The 14145-nt window shown below is 36.9% G+C and overlaps 2 protein-coding genes across 2 annotated transcripts; one reads left to right on the top strand and one right to left on the bottom strand.

Moving 5' to 3' along the window:
* Positions 1 to 721: 721 nt before the first annotated feature.
* LOC129798186 (ribonuclease Z, mitochondrial) lies at positions 722 to 9081 on the top strand. Its single transcript, XM_055841209.1, has 4 exons — positions 722 to 1107; positions 1193 to 2077; positions 4970 to 5654; positions 8268 to 9081. Exons 1-4 carry the CDS (start codon positions 842 to 844, stop codon positions 8823 to 8825), a joined length of 2394 nt encoding a protein of 797 aa, XP_055697184.1. The 5' UTR covers positions 722 to 841; the 3' UTR covers positions 8826 to 9081.
* A 109-nt stretch (positions 9082 to 9190) lies between these two features.
* LOC129799794 (coiled-coil and C2 domain-containing protein 2A) lies at positions 9191 to 14105 on the bottom strand. Its single transcript, XM_055844014.1, has 6 exons — positions 11534 to 14105; positions 11357 to 11477; positions 10897 to 11068; positions 10627 to 10839; positions 9724 to 10560; positions 9191 to 9217 (listed from the first exon to the last, which is right to left on the bottom strand). Exons 1-6 carry the CDS (start codon positions 14103 to 14105, stop codon positions 9191 to 9193), a joined length of 3942 nt encoding a protein of 1313 aa, XP_055699989.1.
* Positions 14106 to 14145: the final 40 nt, after the last annotated feature.

The raw sequence follows: 14145 nt of genomic DNA on the forward strand, positions 1-14145 counted from the left end.
GACAATAGGGTCATATATGACCCGGGGTTTTTCCGAGGTTTCACGCAATGGAAATTTTTTTTCCTCTTGAACTATTATATTTGATCATAAAGCATTAGAAAAACTCAATTTTACATGAATTCATCTGCTGAATAAAAGTGGAGAGTTAACCATTTAAGGACGATTGGAACACCGGTATCCCATAAAGAAAATAATTTTTCCTGACTACCTAAAGTTATTTTTTTCTTATGTCTGTACATAATTGTAAAGTAGAAGGTTAAAGGAATCTGGGATATTTTTTGCAAGACTACAGCTATTTGCTATGTAGTAAATATATAAGCTCAATAATGGCGAATTTTTAAACTCTCAAATTCATAATTGATTTTATTTATTTTTTATACTTTTAATTTTTTTTAAGCAAAATCTTTTTACAATAAAAACTACAATACTCATACGTAATATTTTTCATTAAAGCGAGAAATATTATTCATTGGTATTGTCAGAAAAATTACTTAAAGTTTTGGGCTATTTTTGTCCCTATCGTTCATACAAGCACAAAATACACCGAATCAGATTCTGTTGGACTTTCCAAGGTTAGATGTAAATGTAAATCTTATCATTGATTATGTTTCTCTGTTTAATTTTTATTGTTGATTTTCAGTCAGTAAAAAGTGTCTCGTGTCGTTAAAGAGTTAACAGTGTATTAACGGTCAATTTAAATTAACGTAAAACATCTCTTTCTCTCCTAACTTTAGTTTAGTATGGTGTTGTGACGAAAAGTGTGTTTTCTTCTTTTTTCCTGCCCAAAAATCTCGCGAAATTCGCGAAAAACAATGAAAAATCGCCACGAAAACGGTTTCTCATGATTCGCGGAATCTTTCTCAAGTCAGTGTATGTAGTGTTAGTGGGAAGATCAAGGAATTACTCAAAAAGTGCTGCAGATAACCTCAAAGACCTCCTCCTGAAAATGCCCCGAGACACCAAACACATCCACGAGGCCCAGAAACACCGGATACGCATCCGGGAGAAGGGTTCCAAGTACATCCCAGGAACCGTGAATCTTCAGGTTCTGGGAACCGGGGCTCCAGGAAGTCCAGCCTGTGTCTACATCTTCACAGATCAATCGAGGTATGATGCAATGCTGGGATTGAATGTGACATCTGAGGATATTTGCTTCAGGATGGCATATTCAATCTCGAAATTTGACTTTTAGGTATCTGTTTAACTGTGGGGAGGGAACCCAGCGATTGGCACATGAACATAAGACCAAATTGGCTCGTTTGGAGCACATCTTTATGACTCAGACCACGTGGAGGCACATTGGAGGCCTTCCTGGGCTTAGTTTGACAATTCAGGATGCTGGCGTCCCTCAAGTCACCCTCCATGGTCCTCCGGGTCTTGAGGAAATCTTCCAGGCTATGAAGCGTTTCGTGGTGCTGAGAGAACTGAAGGTGAATGCAATTGAATGTGAACCAGGATATTTCTACGAGGACAATGTCATGAGAGTTGACTATGTGCCCATTGTGCCCAAGAATCAGCCACAAGCCACAGCGAATGGAGATTGGGGAGAACCCATGAGTGTAGATGACACAGATTACTATTCTCATGAGAGAGGATCTGGTCAGAGTACCAGAAAATCATCTCCGGGTACCGACAGCCAAAGAATCCGCCAGAAACCCATTGAGAAGTACGTTGTAGCGTACATCTGCAAACTCAAGCCACGTCCTGGAGTTCTGTGCTTGGAGAAATGCGTGGACCGGGGAGTTCCTCCTGGACCATTGCTGGGGCAACTTAAGAATGGCATTGATGTCACTCTGCCCAATGGGACCGTCGTGAAAGCCAACGATGTTCGGGGCCCTGACGACAAAGGGCCCCTTTTTATTTTCATTGATATTCCGGATGAGGAATATCTGCAGGAGCTGCAGGAAAAGAGACAACTCTTCGAGAAATATCAAGCCACTGCAAATGATGAAGAGAACATTGCGGCAGTTGTTGTTCACTTTACGCCCGTAGAGGTCGCTGAGAAAGCAGAGTACAGGGAATTTATGGAGAAATTCTCTCCCAGCACTAAACACATCATCCTCAACGAGAAGAACAAGTAAGAACAATTCTTAAAATTCGAAATAATAGGGGAGGGCGGAGCAATTTGAGAACTTCATTTTACTTTTTGATGTTTACCTCTTCATAACCGATTGGAACCGGTTTAGATTTGTCAGGGATTCCAAGACCTTTCTAAGGAACCCAAATTTGCTAAGATCGGTTGAGAAATATACTCCCTAGAGACTTTTTAACTTTTGACCTTGAAAAATCAATGTAGGAATAATTCAAGGGCATATTAGTATATGACCGATATGTCCACTTACACTATCGCTCAAAAAATCCTTAGAAGAGTACAATTTGAGCGGTTTGAGCAATAAATTAGATCGTATATAGAATCTTCATCAACAATTTAAAAAAAAAATCTTAATAAAATTAAATATATTATTCATACAATAATCTAATTTAATCCTGTTACAGATGGTTTTATTTACAGATCTGGATTCTCTTATACTGCTTATACTTAAAAAAAAACATAACTTGTGCTAGAATAACATATTCACTGTTCACTCTTAAAAAACTCGGTATCAAATCTCAGCACTGACCATTTTTTTTACTTTAAAAAATCCTTAGTAGAAGGAAGTGGAGCAATTTTTAATTAAAGCAGCTTTGAAATAGAGCTTTTTTCTCCAATTTTTAAATGGAATTGAACTTTATCATAATGAAATGTAGCCTCGCAATTGGTTTGTGGAGCTAAATTATATCATGATAAGGTCCAGTTTCATTGAAGAATATGAGAAAACACAACTTTTAAGCTGTCCTAATTCAAAGTAATTTCTAATGTTACTAATAATAATTACTAATTTCTATGTAAGTCTTAACATATTTTTCTGAATGCATACATCGCATACATAAAAAAAATGCAAAGAATTTGCAAGGGAAGTCCTCAAGTCATCATTGTTTTTTTTTATTGGGTTTGCTCAATACCGCTAAAAATCAACAAAACGTGTGTTATACTCAAAAAGTGGTTATTTATTTAAAAAACACCATTAAATAATCTTTTTCGCTACACGTATTATAGAAATCTTGTAAGCCAACGCAAGAAACTGTGGCGCAGTGGTCTAGCGCAGGACGTTTTACAGAAGTGTCCCGGGTTCAAGTCTAGTGTCGTTCAATTTTTTTTCTTTATCCAGTTTTTTTTGCTTAAAATTGCATATTTTTTTATTCTTAATAATTTTCACCAAGCAGAAAAAAAACAAGTTCAGATTTTGTAGTTGAATTTTACAAAGAATTTTGTTTGTAATTTGAGGAAAAGGATTCAATTAGGAAATATTGACTCGTTTTTAACGTGTAGAGAATACGACTAAATTAAGAAGGAAATATGCACATTTAAAGCAAAAAATAAATAAAAATAAAAAAAAAGAAAACTGAAAACCGAGACCAGACTTGAACCCAGGAACTTCCGTAAAACTTCATACGCTAGAGAACTGCTCCATCGCTTCTTGAACTGGCCTACGGGTTTTCTTTTTCATGTTAAAAAAAATCATTTTGATGTTGTTTAAAAAAAAACAAATTTCGCATTTTTTTCAGTAAAATACGTTTCACTTATTTACTTTCCGCGTTATTTAGCAAAACCACAGAAAAAATGATGACCTGAGTACTTCCCTTTGTTAGAGTTAGAGTAGCGTATTCATTATTCACTCTCAAAAAGCTCGGTATCAAATCTCAGCTGTGACCATCTTTTTTTTTTTAATAAAAAAATGTCCTAATAAATTATATTAAAGTTTTCACGTATTTTTGAAGTTTATTTAGTATGTAAAATCTCCATTTCAGTATTATTTTAAAAGAAAAGTTTTTTCAGTTATAATTATTATTAATCTTACATTCATATTGATATTTATTTGAAATAAAATCATATGCCGTCCTTCCTCCTTCTCTCTCAAAGTTCAATTAACTTAGAAAAAATACTTATGTATAAAATATATTTTAAAAAATACAAGAATAATATATAAAACGATTATAGTAAGTAGAGATTCCAACAACGGTTAACCGGTTTCGAGAAACCGGTTAACCGCCCTATTTGCGAAAAATCTTAGTATAGTATCTTTCCAATATTCTTTTTTATGTTTTTACGAATATTATTTTTCTTCAACGATTCAAATTTTCTAAAATTAAGTTTAACAAGATTTAACTATTCATAGGATTTTAAAAATAAAGAGGAAAACTCTTTCGGTTTGTTCGTTAAAACATTCTCTATAAAATTCTTTTTTTTTTTTCAAGATCTAGAACAAAATTTTTAAATATTTCCTCATTAAAAATTGTCGAAAATGACAACGTTTTTAAACAATTTATTATAAATAAAAAATAAATTGTATGAATAAATAGTTATTATTACGGAAATCTACATTGCATTAGCTTTTCCAAGGTACAATATTATTGAAAAAACTCCCAATAATTTTCCTGAATTCTGAAATTTCCTGAACTATTTTAAATACAAAATAAAGTAATTAAATAAATAAGTTCTAAACTAACTGAGAAAAAGAACATATTTATGTGTTAAATATTACATCAAAGTTCAAGTTCTGAAAAATTGCTCAAAATTCCATAATCTAATCCTAAATTTTAAACCATTTAACCGGTTTCAGATCCTTCCAAAACCGGTTAACCGTCTATCCTAAAAACCAGGTTATTTGGAATCACTAATATAATATTCAAAAAAAAAAACCCGCGCAATCGAGATTTGATCTCAAACTTTTGAAGCACTGTAAATGCATGAACAAAATGTTAAACGTGAGCTTTTTTTACTTTTATGATTTTTTCATATTCTTTCGGCAAAATGCAATATTACTTTGTTTACAATAAATCCAATTTTCCAAAGAAATACAAAAAAAAAAAATTCACGAAACTCTAAAAGCCAGAAAACCCTATACAAGCTCCTAACATTTGTTTTCAGTTCTTCTGGGAATATCTCCGTGCACAGGATTCAATGGCAATTGAATCAGCTCAATGATCTGGTCTTTCCGATTCTCTCAGAGACAAATGCCACTGAAAATTCGGTTCCCTCGATGGCAAATTACGGTTTAAGGCCACGAAAAGGTTACGATACGAATTTAGAGCCCAAAATTGTCCAGGAAGAATACATAGAAGAGATTCTGAAAGTGCCTGGATTCAGTGAGGCATTGACTGTGCTGAAAAATCAACAGAGAGATTATTTGGTAAAAGCCAGGGAGACGAGGGAGAGTCAATTCCCGAAATTCCTATTTTTGGGCACAGGATCTTGCATTCCCAACAAGACTCGCAATGTCAGCGCAATTCTAATGCAGACGACTCAAGAGGGATCAATTCTGTTGGACTGTGGGGAGGGGACTTTGGGGCAATTGCTGCGATTCTATGGAAATGAAAAAGGACGGGAGGTCTTGAGAAAGCTGAAAGCAATATACATTTCTCATCTCCATGCTGATCACCATATCGGCTTGATTGGGATCCTCAGGGCGAGGCGGAAGTGTTTTGAGGAATTCAGGGAAGAAGATAAAATACTTCTCCTAGCTCCACAGCAGATCTCATCTTGGTTGAGCTTCTACAACCAACAAATAGACGCGATATCACAAGACTTTGTCCTCGTTCCTAACGCAGAAATGGTAAGGACTTTGAAAATTGTCATCTTTAATTATAACGGATGCAAGAAAACTTATACATTCTTCTATCCAGAATATTTTATGCTTGGATTTTAAAATTTTCGTTTAGCTCAAGAATTCTTCCTTAATCCTTCTATTTTGCAAGAAATCCAGATATTTATTTTTAACACAAGAATTTATTGTTTCTCTGATTCTTTTTAAGCTGAGAAATTTTATTCTTCAAACTGGAATCTCATGTTTGATCCAATTTTTTTATTTTATTCTTGAACCTAGAATCTCTTGCTTGATTCAGAATTTTTTATTTTGTTCCTAAACCTAGAATTCTTTATTTTGTTTTTTTTTTTAACTCAGGATCTCAAGCTTGATCCTAAATTTTTTATTCTGTTCCTGTCCCTAAAATTCTCATGCTTCATACTAGATTTTCTCTTTTATTCTTGAATTCAGAATCTCATACTCAATCTTAAATTCTTTTAAATCATACTTGAAGCTAGAATCCTACGTTTGATCCTGGATTTTTGAATTTACTTTTAACCTAGAGTCTCATTCTTGATCCTAGATTTTGTTTTATTCTATCCTTATCCGTAGAATCTCATGCTCAATCTTAAATTCTTTTATCTTATTCTTGTGCCTAGAATCTTATGCTTGATCTTAGATTTTTTATTTATTTCCTGATCCTAGAATCCTACGATTGATCCTAAACATTTTAATTCTGTTCTTGTCCCTAGAATCTTATGCTTGATCCTAGATTTTTTATTTTATTCTTGATCTTAGAATCCCACGTTTGATTCTATACATTTTAATTCTGTTCTTTTCCCTAAAATCCTATGCTTGATCTTAGATTTTTTATTTTATTCGTGATCCTAGAATCCCACGTTTGACCCTAGATTATTTATTCTGTTCTTGTCCCTAGAATGCTATCCTTGATCCTAGGTTTTTTATTTTATTCTTTAACTCAGAATCTTATGCTCAATCTTAAATTCTTTTATCTTCTTCTTGAACCTAGAATCTTATGCTTGATCCTAGATTTTTTATTTATTTCCTAATCCTAGTATCCCACGATTGATCCTAGACATTTTAATTCTGTTCTTGTTCCTAGAATTCTATGCTTGATCTTAGATTTTTATTTTATACTTGATCCTAGAATCCCACGTTTGATTTTAGATTTTTTAATTCTGTTCTTGTTTCCAGAATCCTCTGTTTGATCCTAGTTTTTTTAATTTTATTCTTGAACTCAGAATCTCATGCTCAATCTTAAATTATTTTATCTTCTTCTTGAACCCAGAATCTTATGCTTGATCCTAGATATTTTTATTTATTTCCTAATCCTAGTATCCTACGATTGATCCTAGACATTTTAATTCTGTTCTTGTCCCTAGAATCCTATGCTTGATCTTAGATTTTTATTTTATTCTTGATCCTAGAATCCCACGTTTGATCCTAGATTTTTTAATTCTGTTCTTGTCTCCAGGATCCTCTGTTTGATCCTAGTTTTTTTTTTATTTTGTTCTTGACTTCAGAATCTCATGCTCAATCTTAAATTTTTTTATCTTATTCTTGAACTTAGAATCTTATACTTGATCCTAGATTTTTTTATTTATTTCCTAATCCTAGTATCCCACGATTGATCCTAAACATTTTAATTCTGTTTTTGTCCCTAGAATTCTATGCTTGATCTTACTTTTTTATTTTATTCTTGATCTTAGAATCAAACGTTTAATCCCAGATTTTTTATTCTGTTCTTTTCTCTAGAATCCTAGGCTTGATCCTAGGTTTTTTTATTTTATTCGTTAACTCAGAATCTCATGCTCAATCTTAAATTCTTTTATCTTCTTCTTGAACCTAGAATCCTACGTTTGATCCTAGATTTTTTTATTCTATTCTTATCGCTAGAATCTCATGCTCAATCTTAAATTCTTTTATCTTATTCTTAAACCTAGAATCTTATGTTTCATCCTAGATTTTTTATTTTATTCTTGATCCTAGATTTTTTATTCTGTTTTTGTCCCTAGAATCCTATGCTTGATCTTAGATTTTTTATTTTATTCATGATCTTAGAATCCCACGTTTGATCCTAGATTTTTTTTTATTCTGTTCTTGTCCCTAGAATCCTATGTTTGATCCTAGGTTTTTTATTTTATTCTTTAACTCAATCTCATGCTCAATCTTAAATTCTTTTATCTTCTTGAACCCAGAATCTTATGCTTGATCCTAGATATTTTTATCTTATTCTTGATCCTAGAATCTGATACTTGATCGTTGATTTCTTTATTATTTTCTTGTCCCTAGAGCCTCATCCTGAATCCTAGATTTTTAATTACATTCATTCTTGTTCCTAGAATCTTGTGTTTGATCTTAGATTTTTTAGTTTTATTCTTAACCCTAGGTTCTCATGATAGATCCTAGAATTCTTTTTTAAAATCTGTTCTTGGAACTAGATTCTCCTGCTCCTAGAGCTTTTTATAACTTGAATTTCTGGTTTATCGTAGATTTAAGTTCTTTCCTCCTAGCCCAGAATTTTCTTCCTAAACTCAGATTTTTATGCTTGATCCTCACCTTGGTCAGTTTTATTCTTCCTACCACTGTCTCTTATTCTGTAGCCTTAAATTGACTTTACAGATTCCCAATCATTTGGAACATGAAAAACTGAGTGAAATGGGAATTCATGGAGTAGCAACTTGCTTTGTTCCTCACTGTCCACATTCCTTCGGAGTGGCTGTGAATCTGACCAATGGGACAAAGGTAACTTATAGCGGTGATACAAAGCCTTCAAAGGATCTAGTTGGGATTGGACTGAACAGCACGGTTCTCATTCATGAAGCTACAATGGAAGATGAATTGGAGCACGAAGCTCTGGCCAAGATGCACAGCACAGTGTCTCAGGCAATTGATCAGGGAAAGGCAATGAATGCCCAATATACAATTCTCACGCATTTCAGCCAGAGATATGCCAAATTGCCGAGAATTGAGATGCCGTTGGAGGAGAATGTGGGCATTGCCTTTGACAATATGGAAGTGACAGTGGAAGATATGAAGTATCTGGCCAAGATGCACGAGCCCCTCAAGCTAATGTTTTCTGAGCATTGTGAGGAAATGGAACAGAAAGCCCTCAAGAGGGCATATAAGAAGCAAAGACTTACCAATTCACGCAGCTCCAGTCCTGTCCAGAAGATCTAAACTCTGGGCAGTAGCGACAGCAGGAAGATCCACACGGAGAGGACGTTGTTTTCGTATGGATGAATGTGGACAGCCAGAGCAAATTCCACGCGATTATCCATGTTCATGTGCATCCCCGTACTCTTGACGCGTTCAACAATGTGAGAGAGGCTGTAGTAAGGGATGTTCAACGGGAAGCCCGAAGCCTGAAAGAAAATCGGGCGCTAGAATATGTAATATTGTTGAAGAATAAATATCGAGCACTTTGTGAAATTTACTAGCTGTTTTTTTTGTTCCTGGATTTTTAACCGATTTGAATTGATTGGGAATTTTTGATTTCAGGCTTCACAGAAACCCCTAAGTTACTAATCATTAACCGTTTAGTCTCAAACGCGAACACAGGAACTAGCAAACTACGAGGAGAGGGAAGAAATTCGTAGTTGGTTTTCTTCAGTGTAGCGGTTTGTATCCGATTTTGATTCATCTAAGATTCGAACTTCACAAACGAAGTCAAATATACAGGTATGTGTTGCTCACATGAAGTATAGAGTTAAAAGTAAATCGAACTAAAAATCGGCATTCATCCTATCAAGAGTGCCATGTAGCATCCCCTAGGCGTGGTATGCCTAGCTAAGCTAAGCTTCAACTGGTTTAGAACAATATCGTTTGCCTTAGGAGGCCTAAAGACCCCTAGAACCTAGAACGAACATTCACCTAGAACCAAAATTTGACAACAGCGGTCAGGAGGACCAAAATCAATAAAGAACGCCGATCCGAAAGAAGATCCATGTCGGTAAATTTCAAAACAAAGTAAAATGCGTACCGCTTAGTTGATAGTAAGATAGACGAAAAACAAAGGACCCACTGCTGAAATTTTGCTTTCCCAACATGAAAGAAAGAGTAACATTAATAAAATTACCTTAAAAGTTGTGAGAAAAACATTAATTTTCTCAATTTGTTCCTCAACGCTCAATTCAGAAGTAGTGGCAGCTTCTAGCTCGATCAGGACACTCTTTAGTTGATCCCGCAGAAACCGATTCCAGATGGTTTTTCGATGGCCACGCCACTGGCTGATTTTCTTCATTAACTTCATCTCAATCACCTTCTGTAGGTCACTTACAGGATAGGTTCTTTTGTATTCAAACGTTGTGTCCTGCAAAAAGTCTCCTGGGATATCGACGTTTTTTCGGAACAGCGGACGCCAATCGACGGATTTTTTGACATCAAACTGTGTAAGATACACCCTCTTCTCGCTCTGGATATTACCCCAGACGTTGCTCTGATTAGCGAGGAGAGACACCTTTACAAGGGGACAGTAAGTATCGCTACTACTGTATTTTCTCCCAGAAACTGGGTCCACGAGGTAAAAGTTCCCGTTCTCCTTTATAAGGACGTAACATGTAGGTCCTACTACGCGATCCTCACCAAAAACCAGCCATACGCTAAAGTCTAGGTACATGTAGTAGCAAGTGAGAAGGACTGCTAGGTCTTTTGGGGTTGCGTACATATGGGTTAGGATCTCGTTATTGGTTAGCCAAACCCCGTTCAACTGGCCTAAAGGATCCGTAGTCTGAAGAACCGGAATCAGTGATACAAATCTCCTAATTAGGCATTCACGCGAACCTTCTCTAACATCAAAGGGAACCTCAAGAGCTCCTAGTAACTTAGTTATCGTCACCCTCTTTCCTGTTGTTAGAGTTACCAGAGGATCAGAAAATCGATGGGGAAACTCGTTGCTGTACTCCATGGACCAGATCTGAATAGTACCCTACCAAATAAATTCGTTATTCAAATAGGTCTCGTTGTATTCTATTATCATCACCTTGATTTGATCTGATTCCATGCAATCTAAATATTTCGTTGTAAAATATGGTTGATCAAAATTAGGTTCCAGCCCTATGAAGAGTGATAGGTAGATAGGTCCTCTTGTATCAGGTAAGTTTTCAGTGAAAATGGACGCAGTTCCAGGATTTAGGGATGACTTTGAGTATCCTAGGAGAATCTTAGGTGAATTTAGTTCAAAGGTCCCTTCAATCTGCAACAAAAAATCAGTTAGGTTCCAAGCTAGTTAGCAAGGCTTTTGGATCCTAACCCTTTGATTGGTGTAGATGCTTGTGATAGGGATTCGCAGTTCTCCAATCCATTTTCTTGATATTCTCTGGTAGATTTCGGACATACCCAAACGATCGTCTTCTAGTAAATCATCTACAAATTCATCGAACAACTGGATACACAGGGATCCTTTCAACTGATCCAGTTTGAAGCTATTGAAAACAACAAGAGCCGTATTGTACACTTAAATATTTATGATCATAGCCATTGGGACGGACAATAATTTTTACGGATTAGTTAGATACTAGTGGAAGGGAGAGGGGCTAGGTTCCAAGACGTACTGCTAGAACCTAGGTATTATTCTTTCACTTCAGATTCCTAGACAACCTAGGTTCTGTATAAAGTCAGTATCCGCAAGCGCTACCTCATTTCCAGAACCTAGGCTACCTTTTCGACAAACAAGGTTCCCAACTAAGACAATGCTTTTCAAATGAACTTACTTGATTGGAATCTGTAGCTGTTCATTCCAAGTTGGATTTGATCCCTCGGCTGTAGAAGTTCTAGCTGTTTTGTCCTTGAACAAGATCACAACGTAGGGTCTAACGTTGATAGTCCTGAAAGCTAGAATGATCACAAAAATTAATAGCACGTTCAGAACGCAATCTAGTAGTCCTTACACTGTTGAGCAGATGAAATATTACTGCTCCTCCGAACTGACTGAGGAAGTTGATCATCTGTTCTGGATGGGATCCCAAAGGCCCTAACAACATTTACGCTGATCGTGTATTTTTGGCTGTCGTCCATACGAAACGATGGCTTTATTGAATGATTCCGTCTGGTTGTTGGCTTTAAGGGTCTCTTGGAACCTAGAATACCCAATATGGCAAGACCTAAGGTACTTAGGGAAGGAGCATCTTCTCTGAATAGGAGCCTAGAATCCTCATTCTCTCTATTTGCAATTTCGTTGATTTGAGCAACATTTGCGAAGAGTTTCTGTAGATTTTTCTTCCCTTGATGTCGACAGAGATCAATAGGATCCATTCCTAGGGTCTCATCGATAATTCTACTGTCCTTCCTTAGGTGAATTTCCCTCTCTTCCTGCGGAATGAGCTTCATATCCTTAAACTGGGCAGTTAGTCTGGCTCGTTCGATCAACAAATTGAGCCTTGTGTTGTTCTCAACAACTTCCGGTGGACAGAATGCGAGTTTTTCGTCATCTTGGATTTCTGTTAGGGGGATCTGTTCTTCAGCAATTCTAGGATCCCTGGGATGATCAACGATATCGTGCATTGATGTGAAATCATTTTCTGGATCGAGAGGGTCCCATTGTAGGTGATCCCTCCATTTTCTTGCTGCTACTTTGGCCAATGCTTGAGGATCTCTGAATTCTGAAGGTTGATCGGTTTTTGCATCTTTATGTGACCAACCGATCTTTAGATAAATTTTCCCATTTATGTGAAGATCCTGTGACCCTTCAATTCTGCAATACTTTCCCGTTCCAACACCGACATCACTCGGGATATCGCGATCGCTGCTGAAGCTGAATGATCTGATAGGGCAGTGATCGAAGAGATCGCGATCTTCAGGGATCGGGAGGATAATTGATGCGATCTTCAAACGAGGGATCACGTTCTGAACTTCAAATATCTGCAATTTTATTTTCTCCGGAAGTCTTCTGATCAATCTTACTGAGATGGAAGTGTTGATCTTGATCTCAAACCGATCATCAATGTGAATATCACGAACTACATCAACAACATCTTCATTTAGGGAGAGTTTGAGGATAAATTTCGTGTTTTGAAGTTTTCTCATGCGATTTACTTCCATTGGGGCATTTTTTGGAGCTGTGATGTCAATCTTCGAAGTGATCACTTGAACGATCGGTTCTCCAATGCCCCTCCTTGATTTCGCATAGACTTCCTGGAGATTCTTCTTGATCTCCTCAACGTCGGGTCTGTCTATCTGATCCGGAACGGTGTCACCATCCTTGATGCTTTTTACGAGTTCTCTGTACTTCTTTTTCTCCTCCAAATATTCCTGAAAGGCTTCTTCGAGCAGTTCCTCTAATTCTTCATTGAAATCTCTATCAAAAGCTGCTTCATCTTCTTCCTTGTTCATCTCAATGGCTTTTATGGTCAATTTGATGGATGTTAGATTGAACTTCTGCTTCTCACGCAGGACCTTCAATTTCTTGTACTCACTGAGGAGATCCTTGATGTTTTCTCTGATCTTTTGTTCTTCCTCGTGAAGTTTTGCTCTCGTGTCCTTTAATTCTTCACGGGATTTGGCTAATTTTATTGCATTGTCATCAGATTTGGAATCTTTCTCCGTCAATTCTTTGCAGATTTTCCGCAAAGTGATGAGCATTTGTCTGAGTTTTCCTGTTGGATTGGATTTCTGGAGCTCACAGTAGACAGTGAAGAGATCTTCAACTTTCTGAGCCAAGACGTGCTCCTCGGAAAAGAGATGATGATGCCCAAAGTGGATTTTGGAGAGATGAATGGACAGAATTTTGTGGTCAAGCATGTAGGGAGTATAGCTGAGGTTTTCTTCCCTGAGGCACACAAAGACCGTTGGGATATTTTCCGGATGGGGAAGTTCTGGAAGTTGGAGGAATGGCCTGTAATTGTTGGATTCTTCGGGGTTTTCTATCCGTTCTTCTGCCATTTGATTGAACCACTGAAGCTTCCTCTCTGACATCGCCAAACTGGGTCTGTAGAGTCCTTCCTCCTCGACATTCCGATCAATAATATCCGCATCTCTGCGGGAGAGTCTGCAGCTCTCTTGGAAAGTGGTCAGGAGTTCCCGGTCGTAGGAGAAAGGGATTTTAACACGCTCGAATATTGGGATATGATCATCTGTCTGGATGTAGGATGATGCCAAATGAACAGGAGATTCTTGAGTATCTCGTGGTGGTCCTGGAGATCCAGAGGGGAGAGATCTCTCTGAGATTTCTGTAAGATTCCCATCAGATTGATGCTGAATATCCGTATAATCAGGATCCTCGTCATCTGCAGCGACTGCAGATGTGAAGAATGCAATCTCTCTCTCTGTCTGAGACTCCTCCATTCCCTCCTGGGGCTGAGAATGGAGAATCTTCTGGATTTCTGTCTCTTCCCGGAGGTAATCTGCACTGATTCGACGACTGGCGGGAACGTGGACATTTGTGGGCGAATGGCTCATTGAAGCTTCTCTCTTCTTCAGCATGAATCTCTCATGGATCTTCTCCTTGAACTTCTTACCTGGCATTTTGGGCTTTTTCTCAACACTACACTTTGTACTTTTTAAA

Source organism: Phlebotomus papatasi, chromosome 1 (assembly GCF_024763615.1).
Source record: "Phlebotomus papatasi isolate M1 chromosome 1, Ppap_2.1, whole genome shotgun sequence".
Taxonomy (NCBI): Eukaryota; Metazoa; Arthropoda; class Insecta; order Diptera; family Psychodidae; genus Phlebotomus; species Phlebotomus papatasi.

Bases quoted from the DNA above. Each gene is read 5' to 3' on its own strand.
- LOC129798186 (XM_055841209.1), top strand. From the start codon at position 842: ATGATTCGCGGAATCTTTCTCAAGTCAGTGTATGTAGTGTTAGTGGGA. The intron at 2,078-4,969 runs GTAAGAACAATT...ATTTGTTTTCAG, and splicing joins ATCCTCAACGAGAAGAACAA to TTCTTCTGGGAATATCTCCG. The intron at 5,655-8,267 runs GTAAGGACTTTG...TTGACTTTACAG, and splicing joins TCGTTCCTAACGCAGAAATG to ATTCCCAATCATTTGGAACA.
- LOC129799794 (XM_055844014.1), bottom strand. From the start codon at position 14,105: ATGCCAGGTAAGAAGTTCAAGGAGAAGATCCATGAGAGATTCATGCTG. The intron at 11,478-11,533 runs GTAAGGACTACT...TGATCATTCTAG, and splicing joins TATTTCATCTGCTCAACAGT to CTTTCAGGACTATCAACGTT. The intron at 9,218-9,723 runs GTAATTTTATTA...CTCTCCTCGTAG, and splicing joins TTTTTCTCACAACTTTTAAG to TTTGCTAGTTCCTGTGTTCG.